At 54.8% G+C, this 25,114-nt stretch overlaps 1 protein-coding gene across 1 annotated transcript in view; it reads right to left on the bottom strand.

The window, feature by feature from the left end:
* Positions 1 to 4,741: 4,741 nt before the first annotated feature.
* The window catches only part of BIN3 (bridging integrator 3), a 41,880-nt gene continuing 21,507 nt past the window's right edge, over positions 4,742 to 25,114 (bottom strand). The window contains exons 5-9 of the mRNA XM_074928598.1: positions 23,343 to 23,479; positions 22,974 to 23,014; positions 13,076 to 13,217; positions 10,906 to 11,040; positions 4,742 to 5,616 (exon numbers count right to left, since the gene is read on the bottom strand). Coding sequence (XP_074784699.1) covers positions 5,470 to 5,616; positions 10,906 to 11,040; positions 13,076 to 13,217; positions 22,974 to 23,014; positions 23,343 to 23,479 — 602 coding nt within the window. The 3' untranslated portion in view covers positions 4,742 to 5,469. The remainder of the gene's footprint in view (positions 5,617 to 10,905; positions 11,041 to 13,075; positions 13,218 to 22,973; positions 23,015 to 23,342; positions 23,480 to 25,114) is intronic.

Below are 25,114 nucleotides of genomic sequence, written 5' to 3'. Positions count from 1 at the left end.
GGTTGGGTTTTTTTGTTTTGGAGGGGAGGGGACAAAACGCACGAGGAGTTGAGGCGGGGGGGGGAGCCGGGGGGGGGGTCGATGCTCCGCCGTGGTGTTTCGGTGCTGACGGAGCCCCTCACCGTGTCGTCGGGGCTGCGTGGTGAAGGGCCGGGTACCGCAGGCGGGAAGATGCTGCTGAAAGCTGCGGCCAGGTGCTCTCCAACCAGGTACCCCCTTATCCCTCCACCCCCCCTCTTTCCCAGCAATTTCCTCCTGTGACTTCTTGGGTTTTGTTGGTTTTTGTTTTTTGGGGGTTTTTTTCCCCCTTCCCAGCAACGCATCCGAGTCCCCCGTCCTGCTCCCGCCCCGGAGCATCCTCAGAGCCCGGCGGAGCCTCCTGCATCCCGCTGCTCCTTCCCTGGAAACGTGAGCGCCCGTCCTGCACGCAGGGGACGGGTCCGGGCACTGAGGGGGGGCGATCAGGGGGTCCCTGGGGCGGGCTGGCGCGGTGAGGTGATGCTGAAGGTGTTGAAGTTTTCCGGAGCAGACTCCTGGGTGTCTGAGGATCCTTGTTTCCCCCCCTCCCCAACAGCACACCTCATCCTGTCACCCCCCTCCGCTCACCCGAGACGTCCGGGCCCAGGACTGAAGGGCAGGAGCCACTCGGGCGGAGGGTGAGGATGGGGACGTGTCCCTGCTGAGGGGTGGGCACAGGGCAGCCCCCTCCCCTCCTGCCCTGCACCGCTGGCACCTTCTGGAGCGCGAAACACTCACCAGGGCCAGACCTTAAGACATGGGGCCCTTCCCTGTGGGGTGCTCTGGCCATGCTGTAATTTTTTCGGGGGGGGGGGGGGGGATATTTGTGGCCAGAGAAGATCTCTGGTTTCTCTAAGTCTTGGGGGGCCCCCTCGGGGTTGTTCTCTGCCTCCAGCCCCTTCTGTGACGCTGGGGAGATGCTACGGCAGGGCCCGGCTCCCCTCGGCCGGTGGTACCCGAGCTGCACCCTGACCCCGAGGAGGATGCTGAGGCTGCTCCGGATGATGCTGGTTCTGCTTTCAGGGCCAAGGTGAAGAGGAGGGAGGCCTGCTCTCACCCCAGCGATGGCCTCGGTGCTGCCGATCACCTGGAGCCAGGGAAGGCTCCCGAGCACCCAACAAAGAAAATCGAGGTGTGAACCCCAGCGTGTGCTGGACTTGGCAAGTTAATTCAGCCGGTTTTGGGGGGGAAGCCCTTAGGTTTGGTGTTACACCGTCACCTGCTTTTACTGGGCTGCCTGTGGCATCTGCACACCCTGGCTTTGTCCCCAAAGGGGAGGGGGGGTTTGGGGGAGGAAGGGGGACAGCGGGGACGCCGTGACACGGCCGGGCTCACCGCCCATCTCTGTCCTGTGGGGACGAAAGAGGCTGAAGCTGAGCTCGTTGCTGGGGGACGGTGCCCGTCATGGGATGGCCCAGTCCTGTCACTGACTGGTCCTGCGTGGCCCGGGGGGACTGGACCGTGCCACCGGCTCCTGTGTCTCTGAGCACGACATCCCTCCCTGCTGCTTCATGGGGGTCCGAGCGCTGACACCTGTCACTCCGCCGCACTTCAGGAATCGCAGCTGAGCTCGCAGCGCATCGTAGAGTTAATTTTTCCCTTTCTGCGAGCTCTCCCTATTAACTGGAATCTTGTGGGTGGTGCGAGAAATCGGTAATTATCCACTTTTACTATTTAAGATGGAGTCGTCCTCTCCAGCCCGGTGCGGAGCTGCTGCCGGGCAGACCCGGCCCTGGCAAAGGGCTCCTTGTTCTGAAGCAAGTTCCCAGCTGAGAGTGGAGTTTGCACCGCCAGGAACGCTCGGGTTTGGTGTTTTTTTGTTTTTTTTTTTTTTTTTTTTTTTTTTTTTTTGGGTGAAATCTCTTGAGCGCAGGGACGGCAGGAGGAGCTGACAGCACAGAGCAGGAGCGGGGATGCGCTGGAGGGAGGAGAGGCGGGTTGCTGCGGGGTCGGTGGCAGCGGAGGGCTGGCAGCCCTGCGCAGGGTGACCCAGCGATGCGGACGAACGTGGGAACAAGGTGGATTTTTGAGAGCCCGGGAGGGAGGTTTATTTAATCCAGCCGCAGCGAAGAGCGGGGCAACTCCAAGCCACGGAGTGGCCAGTCAACAGGCAGCATGTGGCCACTGCCCAGCCGGGGGGCACTGCAGCCCACCCCCGTGGGGTTGCCACTGGCCTCTGCCCACCCGGGAGGCGGCGTGGGGTCTGCCGGGGCTCAGCTCCCCACGCGTCGCCCGTGGAAAAGTGTGGCCCTCGCTGGGGCGCATGGGCCGGGCTCCTCGCCTGGCAGTTGTTATATATAGCATCCCTGCTCCGGGTAACCGTGGCAACTGATTTTATTTTGCTTAAACCTGGCCCGGCATGTGATGCGGTTGGGAAGGAACAGCTGAGGGGGGATGAAGTTCTCCCTGGTGGGTACTGGGGGAGGAGGTTTGGCTCAGGCCCAGCGGCGACTTGTCCGGGAGCGGGGCTGGGCAGGGGATGCTCTTGGGCCGAGGCCTCGCTCCGTGTCCCTGCAAAAGGCCTCGCTGGGGACAGTCACCAGCCCTCCCGTGACCTGCCAGGGCTCTGGTCCTGTCCCCATCACTCCTGTGAAGGTTTTAGGGGGGTCCAGCTCCCTGCTCCGTGCTGGGCTTCCTGGGGCGCACCCCCCCACCCTGTTCCCTGCCGTGTCACAGGGGCCAGTTTGCCAAATTCAGGGACCAGTGGGAGGTAGGGGTGATTCCCTTTTCCTTTTTTTTTTTTCTTTTTTTTTTTTTCCTCCTGGGTGCCTGGGCAGGACTCCCCGGAGGAGTGGGAAGCCTCATGCCAGCCCAAGGCTGAGAAGGGGCCCTCGCTGCCTCCATTGCTGGAGGAGAAGCTGCATGGGGCTGAGCACGGCGATGCCGTGTGCTGTGTCAGCTCCCGTGTCCCGAAAGGTGGTTTCATTCCTGTAGGTGCTTGGACAGGGCTGTGTTTCTGGGAGAAATCAAGGTCATGATCCAGGTGACAGCTCCCAGCACCTTCCCCTTCCCTCTCCCACCTAACCAGGGTGGTTTTTAGCAGGAGACGGAGGCCCCCTGAGCAGCACAGAACCACCGAGCTACTGCCGGAGCCTGAACCTGCTGGGGATCTGGCCCATCCCTGCCTGGGCAGGCAGGACGGGCAGGCTGCCTGCTCCACCATCCCCCTTCACCCTGGTGCAGCGCAGGAGGCGGTGGGAGCAGCTCTCCTCCGAGGGAAGCTCAGCACAGCACAGGCAGGCACGTCCCCGGTGCCCCCCTCCCTCCCCGCTGGTGATCCTCCAGGAGATGCTGCAGTAGGATTTTGGTGACGAGCACTACAAGGCGCTGCTGGACTTGCTGGAGAAGAAAAAGCTGCTGGAGATCAGGAACTTGGAGCTAAGAAAGCGCTGCCGAAATGGAGGAGGAGGCTGAGCAGACGTAGGTACGTAGCCAGGGGGAACTCCGTGTCCCTGGTGCAATCCCTCTTGTTGTGGGGACAGCCTGCACCCCGCTTCGGTCTTTCGGGGAGCTTGGCCTCTCCCATCCCTACCACACGTCTGGGTTTCAGCCCACGGCTCCGGACCCAAGCGCTGTCCTTCGATTTGGGAGTTCTGTGGCTACCGAAGGGAAGAGGCGGAGGGATGGAGCCTTCGCCGCCGGAGATCCCGCGGTGGGGGACGAGTCGTTCTTGCTCTGGGAAACCTCCCTCCGGTGCCTCCTGGCCTGGCCCACATCTCCCACGCCACGGGGCTCGACCTGGGGAAGCTGCTGGAGAAAGGAGAGCAGCCAGGGCTCCCTGGAGAGCAAAAGCCCCACGCTGGAGGTCAGGCTGCGTAAGTGGGGGCGAGATGCGCTGGGACGTGGGGTGTTGTCTTGGCGAGCCCCCTGCTCACCCCCTCTCCTCTCTTCTAGACTAATGACTGCTTCGAGGAGGAACCAGCGTCCATCAGATCGCCACCAGGAGAGAGGAAAGTCCCTGCAGCGGGGTCGTGGATGGCAGCAGGGTCCCCATGAGCCTTTTCCGCACTGGCCCTCTCCCTGCGGAGCTGGAGCTGGGCTGGAGGTGGCTCCCACCCTGGGTGTGCAGAGCCAGGGCAGCTGTCGGGGTTTGCTCTGACCCCTGGTTTGTATTTAATGGGAACAACTTCAATAAGAAATCTTGTGTGTATTAGCCCCTGCCCTGTCTCTATCTCAGCGCTCTGAGCTGGACCCACAATTTGGGGACAGACTGGCTTATTTAGGAGGGGGGGACCCAAACAGGGAGGCTGGTGCCAGCTCCAGGCTCTGCCAGCCCCGTCCCAGGACCTGGAGGGCAGCAGCGAGAGCTCCTGCAGCCCCCCCGTATGCTGGAAGGCGCCAGCTTGGGCTTCAATTCACTATATTCAACTGTAAAATTGTCCTTTTTTGTGCTTTGTTGAGGCCGTTTCCTTTCTGTGTCTCTTCAACCCCTCTTTTCTCCTTCCCAACCCCCTCCAGCCCTTTAATACCTTTCTTAAAATTACACCTCCAACCCATTAGCCTTCTCTGGGGACTGGGGGGGAGCTTGTACCCCGCGGGTCCCCCCGGCGTGGCAGTGGCTGGCAGATGGCAGCAGAGGGCGGCAGCAGCCCGGCCTTGCCACTGTGTCCCTCTCCCGGCGACACAGACCCCGGCCCTGCTCTGCCAAAAACTTTATTGGAGAAGAGCAGCGGAGCCCCTGTACCCCAATTCGGGCTGGAGAGCCCCCCCACGCCCCCTCGGCTTTCCCTGGGTTTGCAATTCCCTTTTGCATCCTCCCCGCCTTCTTCTGGGCATCCCCTATAGCCCTTGGGGGGCATCCACGCACCCAGGGCGGTGCAGATGTGCACCCCCTGCCCCCTGCACCCCCCAGCTGTGGGGCAGAGGCACTTTGCCCTGTTCCTGCTTCAAATGGGGCGGATTCAGAGCCTGGCATCACTTGATGCTCGCCAGGGGAAGCACAGCCCTTTCACCGCTCTCTGATGCTTCAGAAAATGGAATTTGAAGGCTTTTACCCTCCCCCTGGGGGGGCTACTGAGCTTCTAAGGCACAAAATGAGCAGCTGCAGGAGTGGCCTCATCCTCCTGCTAGAAAATCAAGGAGCCTGGGCCCCATCCCGACCTGGGTGGGGGGGGTGGGTGGAGGGTTGAGGTGTGCTGGGCATCGAGCGAGGGGCCGGCAGCACCCAGCCCTGTCCCCGTTTTCAGCCACAGTGGCCAATTCCCTGTTTATGGCAAAGCCTGGCTGCTGGGGGGGGCAGAACCAATCCACAGAATGGTTAGATAGACTATGGGGGGCCCTGCTGTGCCCCCCACCCCTGCCCCAGGCAATACCTTGTCCCAGCAGGAGGGCAGAGCCATGGGGCAAAGAGCAGCCAGCGGTGAAAGCCCCCACATCCATCCCTGGGAGGGAGGAGATGGGGAGCAGCCGGGGGGCGGGGGGATCCCCATCACCACCATCCCACCATGGAGCTCAGTCGTCGGCCACGATGGACAGAGCCCGCAGCTCGCTCAGCTTGGCGTCGTTCTCCCGCTCCCGCTGCTCGTCGCTTAAGCCGGGCCGGTCGATTTGAGCCGTCAGGTCGCCGAAGATCTTGTGCATCTCTGTGTAGTAGACAACCTGTTGTAAAAGTGGGGGAGAAATAGGGGTGAGGTGGGGGGCTGTCTCCTTCCCCAGCCCGCCGTCAGAGCCAAGAGGTGCGGCACTGCCCGAGCCAGCCCCTCGCCTCAGCGTTTGTTTCTAAAATAGCTTCCTCCCATGTGTTAATACCACCCCCTTAGATTATTACAACTCAACACATTTTAATAACACGCTGCCCTTCTCTGCTCGCTTCCCATCTGGGGAGCTGCGTGCACGGGGCTGCCGCCGGCCCCCAGCCCCACCGAGCAGCCGCCAGCCCCGGGCCACCTCCTGCCTCTCGCCGGTGGCACCGGCACCGGGGACGAGCCCCTGGCCCACGTTGCCCAACGCTCCGAGGGGTCTCTGCTCCCCCCGGCAGGGGTTGTGGCGAGCGTGGCGAGCGGCGCCTGGCAGCGCCGGTACCCTGCGCGAAGCAGGGGGAGGGGTGTTTTAATAACGTGCTAATTAGCACCGCCAATTAACTCCGGCAGCGAGCAGCGCTTCCCGGAGCGGGAGCCAGTGGGTCAGTGCAGGCAGATGGCACCGGGCTGCCTGCTCGGGCGCGGGCCTTTGCCGAAGGAGAGCCACGGGTGCCCGGCGGGTGGTGGCAGCAACTCCTGCCTGCGGCAGCACCCGGCGCAGCGGGCAGGGGGGTCACCATCAGGCCCCCCCCCCCGGCTCAAATGCTGCTGTGCCTCACAGGAGGAGGGTGATGGCGGTGCCTGAGCTGGGCATCCCCCCAGTTCTGGTGGGGAGGGGTGAGGAAGCGCTGCCCCCCGCGATGGACGATGCCAGCGTTGCCCCCATTTCACAGAGGGGCACAGGCGAGGCTCGGTGGGCTCCCAGGGCCGGCCCCAGCATCTCCAGCAGCGCCGGTGCGGAGACACGCACAGTCTCCATGGAGACCGGCTCCCCTAATCTTGCTCAAAACGATGCTTATTTTGGGCAGGGCCGAGGGGAGATGCTTGGGACCCACACGCCTTTGCCAGCTGCCTGCAGCGCCCCCCCCCCCTTTGTCCCCACCCTCCTCAGGTCCATACCGGGGCGCAGCGGGGGCTGCTCTGGGCCCGGGTCTCCCCACGCAGTGGGCGCCGGGTGATTCAGCATCAATGCTCATTTACAGAGTGACTAACGAACCCCACGCCGCGGCAGGGCCAAGCGGCTCTGGCGCGCGGGCGAGACCCACCCCCCCCCCCTTTATCACCACCTCCCCAAACCACAGCCCCCACAGCCAGGTCACCCCACACACCCCCCTCCCCACCCAAGCCAGAGACGCCGCCCTGAGCCAAACGCGCCAAAAAAACACCCGCCGGCACCGTAATCCCTCGGCAACGCCCCGGGTGAGCGCGGCCCCCCGGCGCTGTTGCGGCCCCCCGTGTCCCTCGTCCCCAGCCCGGCGTCAGATGGGCTCGGTTCAGTCACATATGGCCAAGCGACGCTGCCAATTCCGGCACAGAAAAGGCACCGGCATGTTGAAACGAATCTCCCTGGGACGACGAGGCCGGAGGCAGCTGCGTGCAGCCGGGGGAGCTGCGTGCGTGCGTGTGTGTGTCCCCCTCCCCTCACACCCCACCACCTCGAGCCCCGGGCACACCAGCATCCGCAGCAGCATCCTCTGTATTGAACCGGCGACGCAGAGCAAATATTTTGGTGGCTGCCCCCACGTGCCGCAGCCATCGAGCCCTTCCTGGGGGACACGGTGGGTCCCCACGGCCCAGTGGCTCTCCTTGGGGATGCTCTCCTCCCCCAGTAGGACCCAGTGCATAACCAGTAAGCAGTCATGCAGGGCGCTGCCAGCCGAGCCTCCTGGGCTTGATCAACACTCTTCTCCCACTGAAATACGGGTGAAAACCCTCCCTGCTCCTATGGGGAGGGGGCTGCACCCCGGCCTGATCCCCCCCGCCGTGGCACCGCGGGCAGCTCGTCCCGCCGTCGCTGTACCTGCCGCCGGCAGCTCAGTACTTTTCCAGCTATGGATGCCATATGCTCTGTCCCCATCCCATCAAATCCCATCTCCAACTCGCCTTTGAGACCGAGCCAACGGCCCCGAGTCCACCTGTCTTGAACTAATTCTGTTTTGGGACACCGTGTTCTCCTGATTTTCTATAGATCGTGGTTACAATGCCACAGCCGGGCAGCGGCAGTTTGTGTTTATGTCAGCCCTACACAAAACAAAAGCCCGGGGTCGCTGCCAGGGCTGGACTAGACACTCACCCCAACCCACAGCACTGCCCCACGGCCAGTCCTGCCTCCTAAGCCTCATCTTTTTCCCCATTTCATTAAAAAAAAAGAGCAGTGTCATGTTTTCTAGCTGAAAAAGAAAGCGCAAGGCGGGAAGGAAGTGTTGTCCACCAGCAACAGGGCTCCAAATCTCCCCCTTTCATCTTCATGTGGCCACTTCAAAGTCCCCAGCCAGGGAAATATTTGCCTCTGTTGGTTTGGCCCAGGCATGTGGGTGGACAGAAGTATTTGGTGTTGAATGTTACAGCCCCTGCGAGCTCGGGGCATGTCACGCTGTCAGGAGACACCCGGCACCGGGGCCGGCGGCCAAGCTGTGCCATGGGAACCCAGCCGCCCGCCGACAAGGTCTTGGAGGGTCTCGTTGGGTCAAAGCCACGAAGCTGCTGCTCTGGAGCTGGTTTGAAGTGGGGTCCTTCCCTTTGCCATGGCATGGCTCGGTCCCAGCATTGTCACGCTGGCCGGTGCCACTTGTCACACACTTGTCTTACTTTAACCCCTCTGCTTTCTCCAGGATTAAAAAAAAAAAAAAAAAAAAGGGAGAACTACACGGTTTTGCAGCCGGGACCACCTTTGAGTGGCGGGTTTGTCCTGGGGACAAGCACCACCAGAGTCACAGCCGCTGGCCCCCATGTCCCCACCAGCCCCTTTCCTTGAGGGCTGCACCCACGGGCCACCCTGGAGGTACCCACCGAAGAGACTGAAAATAGAAATTCTGAATAACATGAAACTTCCCCCCCCTCCCACCCCGAGACGCTAAATAAACTCAACCAGGCATGGAGGGAGAGAGAGAGAACCCGGGAAGCAGCGGTGGTGGGATGACCGGGGTTGGCCCTCGGTGTTCACGTGCCTCCCGCTGCCAGCTCACACCTGGGATGTTGGGATGGGGCTGGGGATGCTCCCGGCATCCCTGTGGCAGCCCCCCCCGCCCTGGCTGCCCTCACCCCTGCAGGTGAGCAGCCTCTGCGGTGAGTCAGGGCTCCCGGGTGCTATTCCTGGCTCGCCCCTGACTCATTAAGTCACCTTGGGCAAGTAACTTCCCTTTTCTTTTTTATTTCAGCCACTTGCGATGGGGGAAACACTGCGCAGCGTTCTGAACGGGGAGAGGACGGGGGGGACACAGCCTGAGCCCAGCCTCAGCACAAAGGAGTCATCAGGGGAGTGCCGGGTGCTCCTCCCGGCAGCGGAGATGCCGTCGTGCCGGTGAATCCCTCCCCGGGGTGGGGGGAAGGATGCAGCCGGTGTTGGGGAAGAGGGATGCAGGTCCCATCGAGATCGTCGGGGAGGGTGGGATGTGACCTCCTTTAGCATCCGTCTGGGAGTGGCTTTAGTCCAGCCTAAGGGAGATGCATCAGCTTCGTTAGGACGCTGCCTCTGGGGTAGTAAAATCGAGATTTCCCTCGACTTTCCCAACAAAAATCCTCACCTGAAGAGAGGCAGGGCAGACGGCCACGGAACAAAATAGAGGATGCCCAAGGAAAAATAGAGGATTCCCAAGGAATAACAGATGATTCCCAAGGAAAAATAGAGGATTCCCAAGGAAGAAGAGGGTATGAACAGCGAGTCTCGAGGGTACAAACAGTCCCCGCAGCACCACCCCGCCACTCCCCGCTCGCACCTCCCAGCACCCCGAGCACTTCGGTTCCCCCCAAGCTGCCACCCGCTCGCCCCAAGCTCCGGCGAGCCAAGGCAGGAGCCAGCTGGCAACCGGGAGCCAGCAGGAGCCGAGCGAGGGCCACGGTGGTCAAGGACAGAGGGGCAAAGCTGCTCTCTCTAAGAAAACTGCCGACGGATCACAAACACCCAGACAGAGCAGGCGGCATTCGGGTTTCAAGGTCTCGTCCAAACGACCCACCCACAGCGAGTGGCCAGAGAGGGTTTGCAGGGGGAAGGGCCGGCGAGACTCTGCGGTGGCTCCAGGGAGTCTGGTTATTTCGGCTGGAACAGGGAGCCCCGCGCGCCCGATTGCTAAGGGAACAGCAAGAACAGCATCCCCAGCACCCACCCAGGCGGCGGCAGGGTGCATCGGCACCATCTGGTAGGTGAATCAGCCTGCAGACAACTTGCTGGCAGCTCTGTGGAGAGGGGGCCTCCCCCCTCCCTCCACCCCTGCCCAAAGTCGGAGGTGAGACGAAACACGTGCTCTCTGCACCACCCCGCCGCACCTGTGTCACCGCAGAAGCTCCCTTCCAAAAAAAAAAATACCGTAGGGAAGTGCCCACGCCAGGAGCGGTGCGTGGTTTCACCCACCTCCTGGCGCTGGACCACCCCCTGATCCGGGGCACGACGGACGCCCGAGATGCCAGAAGTTCAAAGCTAGATTAGATCCTGAGAATGTTCCTCTCCAGCCTAAAGAAAAGATGGAGGAGGAGCGGCAGCAAGTCACAGAAGGAAGCTGGAGGATGGAAATTAAAGCAGGCTGCGGTTTATTTAGGCCATCCCCTTCCTGCAAATCCTTGGTGTGGAGATTACACAGCAGCCGCCTCTATCTCTGCCAGCACGCCCCGGTTCTGGTTACCAAGAGCCAGAAGAGACCCTTAGGATGAGCCCTGAGCATCTCATCCCCTCAAACAAGATCCAACCCTGAGCTCAGGATGACAAACGCAAAGAGACGACGTACCCAGGTGGATAAAACCCTCAAACACCAGCAGCTGATGTATAACCAGGGCTTGAACTGCGTTACGTTGTGGGACAGGACATCACACGTGTCCCAGGAGCGTCCCTGATGTGAGGCAGATCCATATAAACCAGAGAAAACTCAAGTCTGGCTGTTTTTTTCCAGCAGGCAGCCAGCACCGCATCACCGCAGGTACCGGCAGATGCCAACCTGCTCCTCTGCCAGGACAAGGTCCAACGGTGACCTGCCACTCACACCACCCGGTGATTAAACTGCTGGAGGGCAGGGGATTGCTGTGTGTTACCCCTGCGTTACACTCCGCTCCAGAAGGTTCCTTGCTCTAAGAGCAGTTTGTCCCCCCAAGCGCCCTGCAGTGAGGACACCCACCGAAGGGACACGTGGCCGTGCCAGGCAGGGAGGGGGCAGCGTCTCACCTGCGCCCGCACCAGTGACTCGAAGCTGGGTTTGAAGTAATCGATGCGGCTGCTATAAAACTTGGGCATTTCCTCCAGGAGCTGCTTGTTTTTGGCTTCAAAGTCCTCCTTCACCGGCCTCAGCTCTTCACGGGCCTGAGAAAGGAGAGAGAATGGCGAGTGAGATGTCTGGGAAAATGTTCTTCCATTGGACAGACCTGCACAGAGGCCACCCCAGGCCAGCAGATGGCTCTGCTTTGACCCAGGGGCAACCAGCAACTGGCTAATGGAGCCTGGTGGGACCAACTGACCAGCTAAAGGAGACTGGTGTGATCCATGTGGCCATCCAATGGGGCCTGGTGGGACAAATGACCAGCTAAAGGAGCCTGGTGGGACCCACACGACCATCCAATGGAGCCTGGTGGGACAAATGGCCAGCTAAAGGAGCCTGGTGGGACCCATACGACCATCCAATGGAGCCTGGTGGGACAAATGACCAGCTAAAGGAGCCTGGTGGGACCCACACGACCATCCAATGGGGCCTGGTGGGACAAATGGCCAGCTAAAGGAGACTGGTGGGACCCAAGTCTGGCCCTGGACCATGAGGAAAGCCACGGGACACCTGGAGAGGCTGCTGCAGAGATCACGAGCCAGGCGGTCTTCTCCCCTTCAGAAGAACGAAGCCAAAAACCCCGAAGCTCAGCCAGGCTGGAGAACATCCCCATCCATGCCCGTGTCCCCTCAGCCTGCAATTCCCAAGAGCATCACCAGAGGATCCTGCCCCCACCATCATTTTCTCCTGTGACCTTCAGCTCAGCGTGTCCAAGTGACTTCTTTAAACAGAAGCGTGGGGAGAAAGGGAAATGTCTCTGAGATGGTGTGGAAAAGGGCAGGAGGGGGTGGGCTGTGAAATATTAGACCGGTTCGAGTCTGCCACTTAATCCCGGTGCCATTCCGACGGGAGGGGGATGCGGGAAAAAGCCGGCGAGCCGAGCCCAGGCGCGGCGCCGGTCCTGCTCCCTGGGACAGCACCCCGGAGGGATGGCACGGACAAAGCCTTAAATCATATCTGGCTTAAGTAGGTCTGAGAGGCAGACCAGCCAATTCATGGTCTGCCATGAAACAAGGGGAGCGTTTCAACACCCGGGGTGGAGTTCACGTGGGGCAGAAGACTTTGAGCAAACAGCTCGGATGGGAGGATGCAAATTTGCAGCTCAATCAAAATACCTGGATGAGATTATGCTATTTCCCATCAAATTTGTGGACTTCTCCAATGTCCCGGCTTCAGGATGGCTTAAGGCTCCTGCAGGAGCTTAAGCTCACACAGTGGTTAGTTAAGATCTTTTTTGGGGGAATTAGATCACACAGAAGTTCATTAAGGGAAAAAAATATTAAATAACTAAAACCTGCTTAATCACCAGGACAAAAGCATTCACATTTTTCCAGCTGCAGCTTTAGTCACCGAGGCTAAGCGAAGTAAGCTGCTTACTATTAAATCGGAGGTCTCTTTTGTTAAGGCTGATAGGGCTATTCTTTAACACAAAACTTAATTTTTGTGGGGAAAACCATCAGAAAATACATGTTCTCTGACACTGAGAAAGTCAACTGTTCCTTCGAGGATCAAGCAACGTTCTGCAGGAGCGACAGATTTGGGGAGAAATGCTGGTGAAGATTTAATTAAAAAAAAAAAAAAATAATAATCATGATTTCGCTGAAATTTGGGAGAGAGAAAAGAATCTGGCAAAGCTTCCTGTTAACCAATTACTGCAATTTTCCAAGACGAATTTTTGTAACAGGTGGCAAACATAAAGCCTTAAAACGCTCTGATCTTCCCCTTTTCCCACCCAGCTGCCTGCTCAGACGCGGAGGTCAAGGGGAAACCCCCCGCACGTCGCCTTCAGCGCTGGCTGCTCCTCCAAGCATCCCCAGCTCCTGTGGCTTTTATTTAATTTTATTTTGGAAAAGTGGCTCTTCCCCTTCGCTGCGCTCTCTGATTCACATTCCTGTTACCAAGTTTCCTACGTGGCAATTCTGCATCGATAAAAGACATCCCTCCACAGCGTCCTGTCTCACGGGGGCTCGGCGTGGATGTCAAACGCCAAGAGAAAAGCTCTTCCCAGCTTTTCCCAAGCCCTGGGGGCTTTTTCCTACTGACCCTGCTCGGGATTGGGGGCCGTGAGCATCTCGGTACCTGGTGCAGTTTGGCGAGGACAGGGCCGGTCCTCTCCTTCTCCTCATATTTCTCCACCTTGGACTGCAGGCGCTTGTAGTCCTGCAGCGTTTGCTCCCGTCTCTTCACTGCCATGTTCAGGCTGGGGAAGACGCTGCTGAACCTGGTGAAAGGATGGGAAGGGGTTTTTGGGTGGGATATCGTGGTGGGATGCAGCATCCAAGGTGACCTCCCAGGCAAAAGCCCCCAAATAATTCAGGATTCAGGCCAAAAATAGCCAGGGGTTTAAACAAAGCCTGTTGCAAACACAAAAGCTTTCATTGCAATCTTCTAGGAGACTGGAAGAAAGAATTAAATTATATATAAAGATCTAAAAAGCCTTGCCAGGTTAGTGTGTTCGAGAGGAGAGCTAGAAGCACATGCCTGTTGTTTGGGGTTTTTTTTGGTGAAGGTCAATTCATGTGTCTGAGAGTATGTTTTTAAATAATAATAATAATAATAATAATAATAATAATAATAATAATAATAATAATAATAATAAAAAAATCGAGCCCATTTTGCAAAGCCTGGTAAAAGTACTTTGAAGGTCCCAACCTGCTTCTGACTACTCCTGCCAGCCCTTATGCTTTTACCATTAGTTTTTTATTTTTAACAGTTTTCCCCCTCTCTTCCAGCTGCTGTATTCAAGAACATGGAGAGCTGCCTTATCTGGGACAGGGGACGGAAGCTGCTGCAGAAAACAAAGCTGTTAACTCCACCAGCAAAGCAAAGAGAGAAAAATAAACAACTTTTCCCCCATAGATAGCTGGTTAATGTGGTATTTCCCCAATACCATGTTTGGAAAGGGAATGAACAGGCAGAGGAATTGAATCGAAAGTCTGGGAAAAATAAATATGAAGAACAAAACAAATATTAACTGCAGCAACCTTTGCTTTTTCAGGTAATTTCTGGGGTTGCAAAGTAACGGCGAGGCTTGCCCAGCTGAAGAGGAGCTCTGTACCCCACACAGAAGGATTAACAGCAGCCAACAATTAGCCAGGCTACAGGAAGATTCATATTATTAAAATGTGTTACAAATCGAGGAAACATGAACATCTGACGGCGAAGACAAGAGAGAGTATTTTTGACTGCGACAGAAGAGGGAAAGCCAGAAACTGGAGCGTTGCTCTCGTCTCCCAAATTTCAGTAAATCAAATTATGCCAGTGGGGACTGGGCTGGTGCTGGGCTGTGGGTTTGTATGAAACAGGTCTCCCTACCTCTGGATATATTAATTTAATCTCTGCAAATTACAGGGTCATTTTGGGGGGCCAAGGCCAAGAACCGGTCTTGAAAAATGTGTTTAAACAGCCTGGTGATGATTTTCACTTCAGAAAAGCAAGTAAACAGCTTTCTGATCTCTTAAAATTGAAAAAAAAAAAAAACAAACCTACAGTCCAGATTGGGGGGGCACATTAGCAAATAGAAAAACACAAATCTCACTTTACGACTGTAATTCGCTTTAGATGTAATCAGATGCAGGGCTAATACAGAGGCACTCGGGTTCAAACAAAACCACGGGCGCTCGCAGCCCGGCACAGCCATTCCATCCCCTATTAAAATCTCATTTTCCGCCACCGTGCTCGCCCCGGAGGGTGCTAATGTGCCAGACCGGCGGGTGCAGAGGCAAAGCTTTTGTCCCTGAGCTTTCCCAGTTCGCAAAGGGCAAATGCCAAAAGCGAGGGGGAAGGGGAAATCTTTGTGTTCAAGCATCCCTCCCCGCCGCGGGGACCCAGGGATGTGTTCGTGCAATCCCTGCTGACCCAGGACAACCAGGGCTGGCCCGTGCAAGGCTCTGACATTCCCCCCCCACGATGATATGCTCCCTCTGACCGAGACTGGGGCCATGGCACGAGGAGCAACCTGCAAAAGTCATCAGGGAGCTCGCCCAGCGTCACCCTGCCGCCCAGCTGCCCGCGCGCGGATCAGATGCTGCTGCCCTGACATTGCTTTTTATGGCAATCCTCACACACGGCTCACTATTATATTTAAATGCCGCGGTGGCTCACACGGCCTGGCTGTGCCGAGCTCCAAGCATGGGCTCACCATCTCCTGAGCGATGGGCTGCTGCTAAAATACCTCCTCCCTCTACATAAGGTCCAAAAATACGCCGGGAGAGGGCTGGGGAAACAGGGAGTGAGGGCTGCCTGGAGGAAGGGAAAGGGGTACCCAGGTTGGAAGGTCTCCTCGGTATAAAAGCACGGAGGTTCCTTGCCAACGGCGCACGCTTAATGTCAGCAGCTTGTGGTTGCAGCTTCTGCAGAAATTTCTCCCAATTATTAATGAGCTGGCAATGGAAAGGCAGGATCCCGTCAGGCCGACGTTTCTCAGATTTATTTTTGTGTTGTATCCCTGATGGGGCGGGTTTGGTAACGGCACACAACCTCTTCCCTCTCCCAGCCTCACCCAAAAGCAGGGCAGGAGCAAGGTGCAGCTCCAGAAGGACTGCGGGGATGAGCTCTGCAACACGCTGCTCCTCCACCATGTGCCTCCAGGCCTGGGAAACAGCGGAGGAGACAACTTGGGCCTGGGAAATCCTTCCTTCCCTGGCCCGCAGGGAGGCTGGCCACCAAAGACTGAGCCGTGGCCATCCCCTCCAGGGCTGCCAAGCCACCAGCATGGCCTGGATGTGGCCGTCACTGCCCGTTCACCCATCAGCTCTTTGGACAACATTTACCAAGAGGACGCCACAGAACTGCTAAGCCTCGTGTCACTACCCAACGCCAGCTTTTAAATGGCATTTTTCAGTTTTTGAGCCCTTTCTCTTGCAGACTCTCTCACGCTCGGCACTTCCACGGTGCTCGTACATTAAAAGAGCCACGAGACACCAGAGAATTAGCACGCAGCCATTTACATCTTACAAACTCGCTACCGCAGGGGAAGAGCGAACCCTTTAGCTCAGAAACGCAGCAAGTGAGAACGCAGAAGACGATCAGCGACACAGTTTCCATTTACTTTGAAGTTCAATCTGGTTTTTAAAAGGAAAAATGCTTGGGGTTTTGGTTTTTTTTTTTTCTTTCTCCCCCTTTTTGTTCCTAGTATCAACTCAGTGAGATTTTGCAGCCCGTAATGGAAGGACACTGTACTCCAGCAGCGCTTTAAAAAAATATCTACGGTGCTGGATCTGAAGGAGCTGTCACTGTGTAGGCACAGCAACTACTGTCTCACAAGGACTTTTAACGCACAGATTATACACTGCATTTCAGGGGAAGGGAGGGGCAGCTCAAATCCATAAGCTGCCATTAATAAAACACCCCGTGCCAGCTCCCTGGCTCCAACCCACAGCCCTGGCTCTGGGTGCCCCCACTCCAGCCTAGGTGCTGGAAACATCAGCGTTAAGTTATGGGATGCACATGGAGGGGCTCGAACTACCCCCCGAGACACTCAAGGGGTTTTCAGGGCTGCGAGCAGGGAAGTTGAAACCCACTTGAGTTTTTCCTGAGCGGCCGCAGACGAGAAGCGAAGCGGAGCAGGGATCTCAAAGTCGTTTGCAAACCTCACGTAGCAGCCAAGGGGGTGTCGGGGCGGTGGCCCTTCACCACTGGCACCAGCAGGAAGGACTGGGCCAGCCACGGCTCCTCCAGACACCACCGGCATGCCAAGTGAGCTCTCCTCGTGCCAAGTGAGCTCTCCCCATGCCGACCGAGCTCTCCCCGTGCCGACCGAGCTCTCCCCGTGCCGACCGAGCTCTCCCTGTGCCGACCGAGCTCTCCCCGTGCTGACCGAGCTCTCCCTGTGCTGACCGAGCTCTCCCCATGAGTCACCTTGTTTAATTTCCACGCAGGATTAGCTTCAGCTCAAGCAGGGAAGGATGCTCCTTCCTTGAACTGATCTGGATTGAGGTGAAGCTGCCCCCGGCTCCTGAAGGAAACACTCCGTACGGATTCCCTGTTAACCCAGCAGCTCTGAAATTCCCCTGGAATTCAGACAGAAGCGGGTTTCTTGCCCACGCTGAAGTCCTGCCCGGGTTTTTTCTCCCTGTGTGTACAGAAATACGATCTCAAGCCAAGTGCCAGGGGTGGTAAACACCCGTGAAGGGTGATAGGGAGATATGGGCTCCCTCCACTGCCAAGTTATTCCGATGACTTAATAAATTGCTGCATTTCACATGTCACCCCAGCGTCTTCGCAAATATCTCACGCATGTTATTTACAAACGCTCCTGGTGGAAAGTCTGGCAGAAAGGCCATCGACAGAGCCTCCAGACTGCTGCCATCCACAGACACAGCCCTCGGTCTCCCAAGCCCTGCAAGGATCTCAAAATCTTTTGAGAAGCCTTTGGCTAAGCGTCACAAACCACCCCCCGCCCCCGGCAAGGGCCAAGGACTGTCCTTAGGGCCATGGGGTGGTGAGCAACATCCCAACACTCCCAACCACTCTGGAAATGAACAACTAAACCCAGAATTTTTTAGCAGGACAGGGGAAACCTCACAAGCAAACCTTGGTTGTTTCACCCATCCATTCCAGCTGCACACGGAGCAAGGGCAGCGGTTCCCCCTGCTGCAAAGCACCCCGAGAAGCACAGATGAAAAGCCCATGTGGGTATTTCTCGATGAGCCCAGCACCATCCTCCTCCCTACGCTCCACCCAGACCCTGCTTTTGTAGGGGATGAGAGGGTCTGACAGCTGTAACCCACTCCCAAATCCCCAGGACCGCCCTCCGTTCCTCAACACTTAAATACAAAGTCAAGAAAATTGAAGCCGACTGAAAAGAAAATTTGGCGGGTTCGGTGCTAAAAGCACGGAGCAGGAGTGAAGGTAAAACAGCAGCGCAGGGCATTAGAGCCCCCGCCACGAAAGCAGCTTGGGGAATAAGCTGCCGTTGCTCCCTGTCACTTTTTAGGCAAGGCTGCTGAGAGGGGATTACAATACAGGCAGCTTAAGAGGAGCAGGTGAGGGGAGATACACAGGGATAACTCAAAGAAAACACAAATTACTGTCTCCCCGCTGCTGTGGGGGGAGAGGGGGAATGTACCAGTGAACTCCTCTTAGGATGACAGTTTAGCCCTGAAAAAAAAATAAATAAATCACTCGATTCTCTGAATTATAAATCATGTTGCCACTTTGTCTCCACGCCAGCCACCCATCAGCTTCCCATAATTAAAGGACGGGGCTGGAGAGACAGTGCCACGGAAGATAAAAGTGCCACCAGGATTCCCGTCGCTGCCGGATTCGTTCGTTAGTCAGCCCGGCTGACAAGTCTGGTGCTTGAAAATTGAAAACTCTCTGGTGGGAAGCTGCGGGCGAGTGGCTCGTTGTGGGGATGCTCCAGGGGTGGGACCATCCCGCTGCCTCCCGGCCTGCAGCCCATCCTCTCCTCTCCCTCTCCATCCCTGACGCATCCCCGGTGCCCGTCCGGCGGCTGCCTCCAGCCCCCATTTTTAGCGTCAGCAATGTGAAAGAGGTGTGAGGGCTTTGGCGGAGGGAAAAATAATGGTAAAACCTTTATTCCTCCCCATTTGCAAGTGTCTCAAGCACTCCTGTTGGCAGCCCTGTGAGCTGGACTAGGCTGGCATGCACGTGCACTCTTTCTTTTGGCATTATTTGAGGGACAACGGGTTGGATAATGAAAACAAAAGGGAGCGGACAGGATCCACGGCTGGCACCAGGCAGGGGAAAAGGGAGTAACGGAGCTGGGGAGCATCAGATGCGAGAGAAAGCGACGGTGGATGGGATGAGGAGGAAGTTGGAGAGGCACAAGGATGGCTCGGCGCGAGGCCGAAGCATCTGGGCTATGCTCGGGGATGCCTGCCATTCCTCAGCCCATGCCCACACGTCCGTCGTGGGCCCGTCCACCCACCAGGAAGGGGGAAATTAAAACCAGTCCTTCCGACTGGAGCGAAAAGGAACAGAAATGAAGATGACGGTACAAAAAAGCAGCGAGCTGGGGATTAGGCTGAGAGCCCCGCGCGGCGGGAGGGGGGCAGGCAGCCATGTGGCTAGCTTTGTGCACGAAATCCTCATTAGGGGCTCGTTAAGGACATGAAAGCGGCTTTTCCTGCTTCCGGTCCCCGGCACCCCTGGGGCTGCTCACGGCCGGTTATCTGCTTCGGCTGCTGGGAAGGAAATGCAGCTTGAGGGTTCATGGTAATGGCAGGGTTATGGGAAGGAGAAGGAGAAGAAGGAGAAGAAAGGAATGAAAGAGAAGAAGAAGGAGAAGAAGGAGAAGAAGAAGAAGAAGGAGAAGGAGAAGAAGAAAGGAAAGAAGGAGAAGAAGAAGAAGGAGAAGAAGAAGAAGAAGGAGAAGAAGAAGAAGAAGAAGAAGAAGAAGAAGAAGAAGAAGAAGAAGAAGAAGAAGAAGAAGAAGAAGAAGAAGAAGAAGAAGAAAGAGGAAAAGGAGAAGCAGAAGAAGAAGGAGGAGAAGAAGAAGAAGAAGAAGAAGAAGAAGAAGAAGAAGAGGAGGAAGAGAGAAGGAGAAGGAGAAGGAGAAGGAGAAGGAGAAGGAGAAGGAGAAGGAGAAGGAGAAGGAGAAGGAGAAGGAGAAGGAGAAGGAGAAGGAGAAGGAGAAGGAGAAGGAGAAGAAGGAGGAGAAGAAGGAGGAGAAGACCCCCCCGCTCCATGGATGCCAAGCACTGGTTGCTGCTGCTGACAGATATTTGCTGACAGACAGCTCTAACGGAATTTATACCTCCATCTGCTGTGAAGGGCTCCTGGATTGCACCTCCAGAACCTCCCGCTGCGCTGACACCCTGCCCCAGCCGATGGCACCCAGGCGGCAGCGCCCAGGGTGTCACCCAGGCCAGCAGCCCCGCGAGCAGGGCCACGCTCTGAGCCAAGGGGATGGTGCCGCACCAGGGTGACCACGACATCCCGACACTCGGGGAGGTTCAGACAGCCAGAGTTTGTTAAATCGAGACTCTGCCGCACTGAAAATCGGCTCCGAACGTGAAAGGCATTAAAGCCCGTGAATCTCCAAACCACCTGGCTTATTTAAGCTGCTTCCTTCCTTAACTACTGACACACAATATGTAATACTAAGACGACAGGACACAGTCTATCACTCAATGCAGCCAATCCACCTCGCTGCTTGCCCAAACCAGAGGGAAGAAGTGGAAGAGTGAAGTAAAAACCAGCTGTTTTTCTCCCTCCTTGCCCCAGATCTGCCGGTCTGGTGTGAATTTATGCAGGCATCTCCCAAAGAGGCGAGCAGATCCCTCCTGACCTTTCCCAGCCACCCCAGCTCTTTGCCCAACCCACACGCTGAAATATGCAATATTCTCACTAGAGCTTTGCTCCTTCCCCGAAGTTAAATGAGTGATTCCCAGCCAAGGGCTTCTTGGGGCTCAAAAAGCAAAACTCTGAATAACCCTGCGTCCCCAGAAGCAGAAGGATTTAAACAATATGAGCCTCCACCCCGCTCTAAATTTACTACTGCTTTCTTCTATATGGTCTAACAAATTCTCCAGTATTTGTCCAAAACCTACTATCCCTGGACAACTGGACGGAGACTTTACTGCACATGTGCCTCTGATTACAATATATTACCCCTAATGTTAATTGCCTGGACTCCACTTATCTGTGTCTTTGGCTAATAAAGAATAAAAGACCACCAGTGAAGATGTAATAAAGTGCAGCTGTTGTAAGCAAAAGCCTTTTTCTAGGTCAAAGCGAGTTTGGGAGAGGCTAGGGAGGACTGTCTCTGCGAGGAGAAGCAATACCTAACTGGAAATAAGAAGAGCTCCTCAAGGCAGCTTTCATTAATCTGAAACTTTTATCCTAGAAATGTTGCTGGGGTTTATCTGCCAGCAGGACAAGGGGAGGTGCAAGCTCTGCATTTCTCTCCTGCATCTCATTAGCCTCAAAATGGACCCTTGGGCTCCTTAGAAATGTTCCTGGCTGCACGACTCGGCCATGCACGTACCTTACGCTTGAAGAGAGTCAGAAAGAAGGAATGAAAAGAACATTTTTTTTCTCGGCATGGAGATGCAGCCTCTCCGAGCATGAAACATAAGCTGTTTAAGAGCACGCAGCAACTGTTTGCAGGTGCCAAAGGGCAGGAAGGGAAAAAATACCATATTCAAGCCTAATGGAAATTTGGGAAGTTTGAGAGAATTGCCAAGACTGGAAAGCAGCCAGGACGCCGGAGTAAACACCCTTACGTTTAACTAAGGACTGGACTGATAACGGGTGGGTTGAACGTCACACCTTGAGATGAAACCTCCCAGTGAAAGCGCTGCCCCCGCGCCCTCCAAAACTCCCATTTCCCCAATATCTCCCTGCGGCAGGAATCACAGAATGGGATCTTGCACAGCTGCCTCAAACCCAAAGCAAGAGGAAAGGGGCTTTTCCCCTCCTGTACCAGCATCTAGACCAGCAGCCGAGCACTGAGCAAGCGCAGAGCAAGACACCGCTGACGGGGAAATGGCTTTAGAGTCTTTAATTAACGGCCTCGTCCACTGCCCAGGGTTTAAAACACAAGGGAAGGTTTGCAGGGAAAGGTATTATCTTTCATTTCAGCGACTTAACACAAGTTGGGGGAAAAAAAAAAAAGCTAACATGAAGATTTCAGAGACACAAGCCCTTCTTCCAATTTTAACAGAATGCTGGAAGAAAAAGTTAATGTATCTTTCATGAGGACAATCTAGACAATAAGCAACACAATTCCACAGCACGAGCCTAGGATTTTTTTTTTCTTTCTTTCTTCTTTTTTTTTTTTTCTAAATATTCAAGAATTTCTGGTTGTGGATAGACGACCATGGTAAAACTTGAGTCACCAAACATCCCCCGGATAGAACTACACTGTAACCTCATGCGCTAAGTGGTATAGAAGATTTTACTTTCAGATTTGGGTAGAAACAACAACTTAAAAAAAAAAAAACAAACCCACAACCACCCTGTGTCAAACCTAAACTGAAATTGTTATTCAGCAATTTGCAACACTTACTGTCATATTAAAGTAATTTTATTTTATTTTCGCTCGCTTGCTCCGTTCTTGTAACAAAACAGCAAATCTCAGGATTTCAGCAGACATTTGGCACAGCAGCTGAAGCATTCCTTAAACGTTTAGGGGGTACAGCCTGTGACACGGGTAATGGCTGATAACGCCAGTGGAAATTGTGCAGACAGAGAGGAATTGCACTGGATGAGACCTTGGTGACAAAATCGCTGTGGTGCTGGGGCAGGACTGAGTCCTGACGCACCATCCGGCACCGCGGAGCAAGGAACGGGGGAAAACATGGAAATCTGTGACCAGAACAATACTGCTCTTGCTATCCCATAAGGATTTCTGTCCATGCAGAGGTTTGCAAGACCTTCTCCAGGGCCTGAGACATCCCATCCCGGGACCGGGGATGCTGGTGGTTTCTCTGCCCGCACATCCCACTCCTCGCTGTCTAGCTATGATGGCTCTTGTGACATCTCTTTCTTTCCTGAGTGGATATATTATTTATAAACATGAAAGAACTTTCACTAAAAGCAAGCTTTAACTTTGTTATGTAGAAAACTTCAAAGCCTTTGTTTGAACAACTGAGCACTCACCACCCTGGGCTGGATGGGCCAGGCCTGCTGCCCACAGCTGGCTGGGGCAAAGTGTTGGTAGTAACCAACACGTAAAGGGAGAGAAGTTGAACGCTTTAATACGCTCAGAATTACTCATCTCAGGTGTTCTTTGAAGTACAGGTGAAGACATCTGGCAGGTTAAGACACAAGAGGTCTTCACCCTTGCCACAGAAGAGGAGTGTGGACTCAGCTAAACCATCTCAGCTCTGTGTGCCCCGGCTCTAAAGCACCAAGGATGCCATTTTGTCACAGGGATGTGAACTCGTACTTTTTTAGGAAGGGCTGATTTCTAACCTGGCAACATCTCTTTCGGTGATACACATCCCTAAAGCACACAGCTATGACAAACACTCGACATGGCTCAGGAGACAATGGTGGTACTTACTTTTTCAAAGGCTCTATGACTGTCTTTTGGATCTGATTCACCTGTTGAAAGCAAAAGAGATGATTATATGTCAGGCTTGTTGAAAAAGCCTGTTTGTACAAGGATACATGTTTGCACAGTGCCTACCATAGGATGATGAGGGCTTCCGAGCACAACCACAATGCCCTTTAACCAAAAAATAGCAAACTTCTCCCATGGGCTCGGGATGAATTGCAATCCCCAGTACAACCAGAGTCAGAAGAGTAAGATAGTAGAGAAACTCATGTGGGAAGTATTTTGGGGATGATGACAAAAAGGGAAGGATCTGTCTGGAAGGGCGAGATACCAAGAGCATCCCAGCACAACCTGGTTTCCCTTATCCATATTCACCTTCTCCTGGTTGAAAGAGTCCATCCTCTTCATCGCTGTGTCGAAGGCCGTGACCATCTCCAGAAAGCCAGGCTCCTGTTCACACAGCGGGTTCGACAGCAGGTCCGAAGAGATTTTGACAGCAGACTTTGACATGGCTACGGGCAACAGGAGCGTGCAAAGGAAAGCAGAGAGGGTCACATCTCAGCGGCTGCCCGGTGGGACAGTCACACATCCCCTCACTGCCTGCGCTGGCACCTGCAGCTGCCAAGGGGGACCAGGGGGCAAAAATCAGGGAGTTCAGCCACCGAGGGGGGATCTAGCACAACTTTCCAGGAAGATATTCACTGGTGGTTGAGAGAAAAAGAAAGGAAGAGCCACCAATTCATTCACGTAAACACCCAGAAAACTGTTTATATAAGTTAAGTCTGAACCACTCCGATGTACGGCTGGTGATGTTGCCAGAAATAATACCAGACTAACAAAAGCACCGTTCTCTTAAAAAAAAATGTAGATGGGTTTTTTTATACGTCTTTTCTCGACAGACTATTAAGTGTCACTCTCAGTCTCACTACAGCTCTTCCACAATGAGAAAAATCACAGTCCATTAAGTCTTTCAAATGGCTTTACAAAAATATATATTTGAAGTGGATTTAGTGATTTTGTGCTGGTGGAAAAGGACCAGACTGACAGGACTAGAAGACGAGGTTTCTCTTTTACTCTCAAAATAGGCACAACACAAGCAGCAGAGACACAAGCTGGCTAAGCACTTTCCCTCGCTGAGCCTAAATTTTCTGCCCGTGGAGACCAGCCCCACAAGCCAGGGGAAAATGCAAAGGCTGAAGTCTCTGGAGACCCTGAGACTGCCACCAAGAAATCCAGAAACACCAGGTCACACTCTGACAGGCCTCAGTTCGTGTCTCACTGAGCACTTTTGCTCGTGTTCCATCAGACACGCCTCTCTTCCTATCCAAACGCTCAGTCTTCAAAGGGAAAATTAAATCCCTATGACAGGACCATTACAAAAAAGCAAGAAAATAGCTAAGGTACAGAATGGAAAAAAAAAAAAAGAAAGAGATGAATAAAAAGGCAAGCATCAATATAAACGGGAGTAAAGAAGAAGAAAAAAAGTCACGGGTACTAAAAAAAAAAAAAATGTTCTTTTTCGTCAGCACTGTTGCTGGAAGTTATTCCAGTTTAAGATCAGAAAGCCAGATGCTTGAGCCGTGCTACAGATGAGCTCTGGAAAGACTCCTACTGTACTCACTCAGATATTAAAAGTTAAAGTCATCTGAATAATGGGGCTTAAGATCATAAATCAAGGGGTTAAACATTCTGATTTAAAGGTTACACACAATTATACAGAGAGCTCAGAAGCTAAATAGCTGGGAAGCTCAATGCAGAACGAGATGCTAACTACGGAATAACAAAGCTACCGTATCCGTCTATTATCCAAACATTAAGGGTTTAGGCATTTAAACCTTTAAACAGATGGGATATAATCCATATGTGTGACCACATCTGAGGAAGGATTTGTGCCAAAATGGGATGGAGTTAAGAATGGCAGAACTCCTTCAGCTGGAAGAAAAATTAGTTTCCCTTCATAAGGAGAGGACTGAAAGTGTACTGCAGCGAGGGGAGGTGCTGCGAGCAGCGGGGTCATGCCGAGAGGCCAGAAACTGGGGTTTTCAGGATTGTTCAGCGAGACTTTGGGCCAGATGCTTGCCCTGTGTTGCTGACCTCACCTGTATGGCTCTGAAAAAATGGCTGTGGTGGGTTCCAGGGAGAGGAGA

The sequence above is a fragment of the Athene noctua genome, chromosome 28 (assembly GCF_965140245.1).
Source record: "Athene noctua chromosome 28, bAthNoc1.hap1.1, whole genome shotgun sequence".
Taxonomy (NCBI): Eukaryota; Metazoa; Chordata; class Aves; order Strigiformes; family Strigidae; genus Athene; species Athene noctua.
The sequence above is the reverse complement of the archived record's forward strand: the minus strand, read 5'-3'. Positions and strand labels throughout refer to the sequence as shown.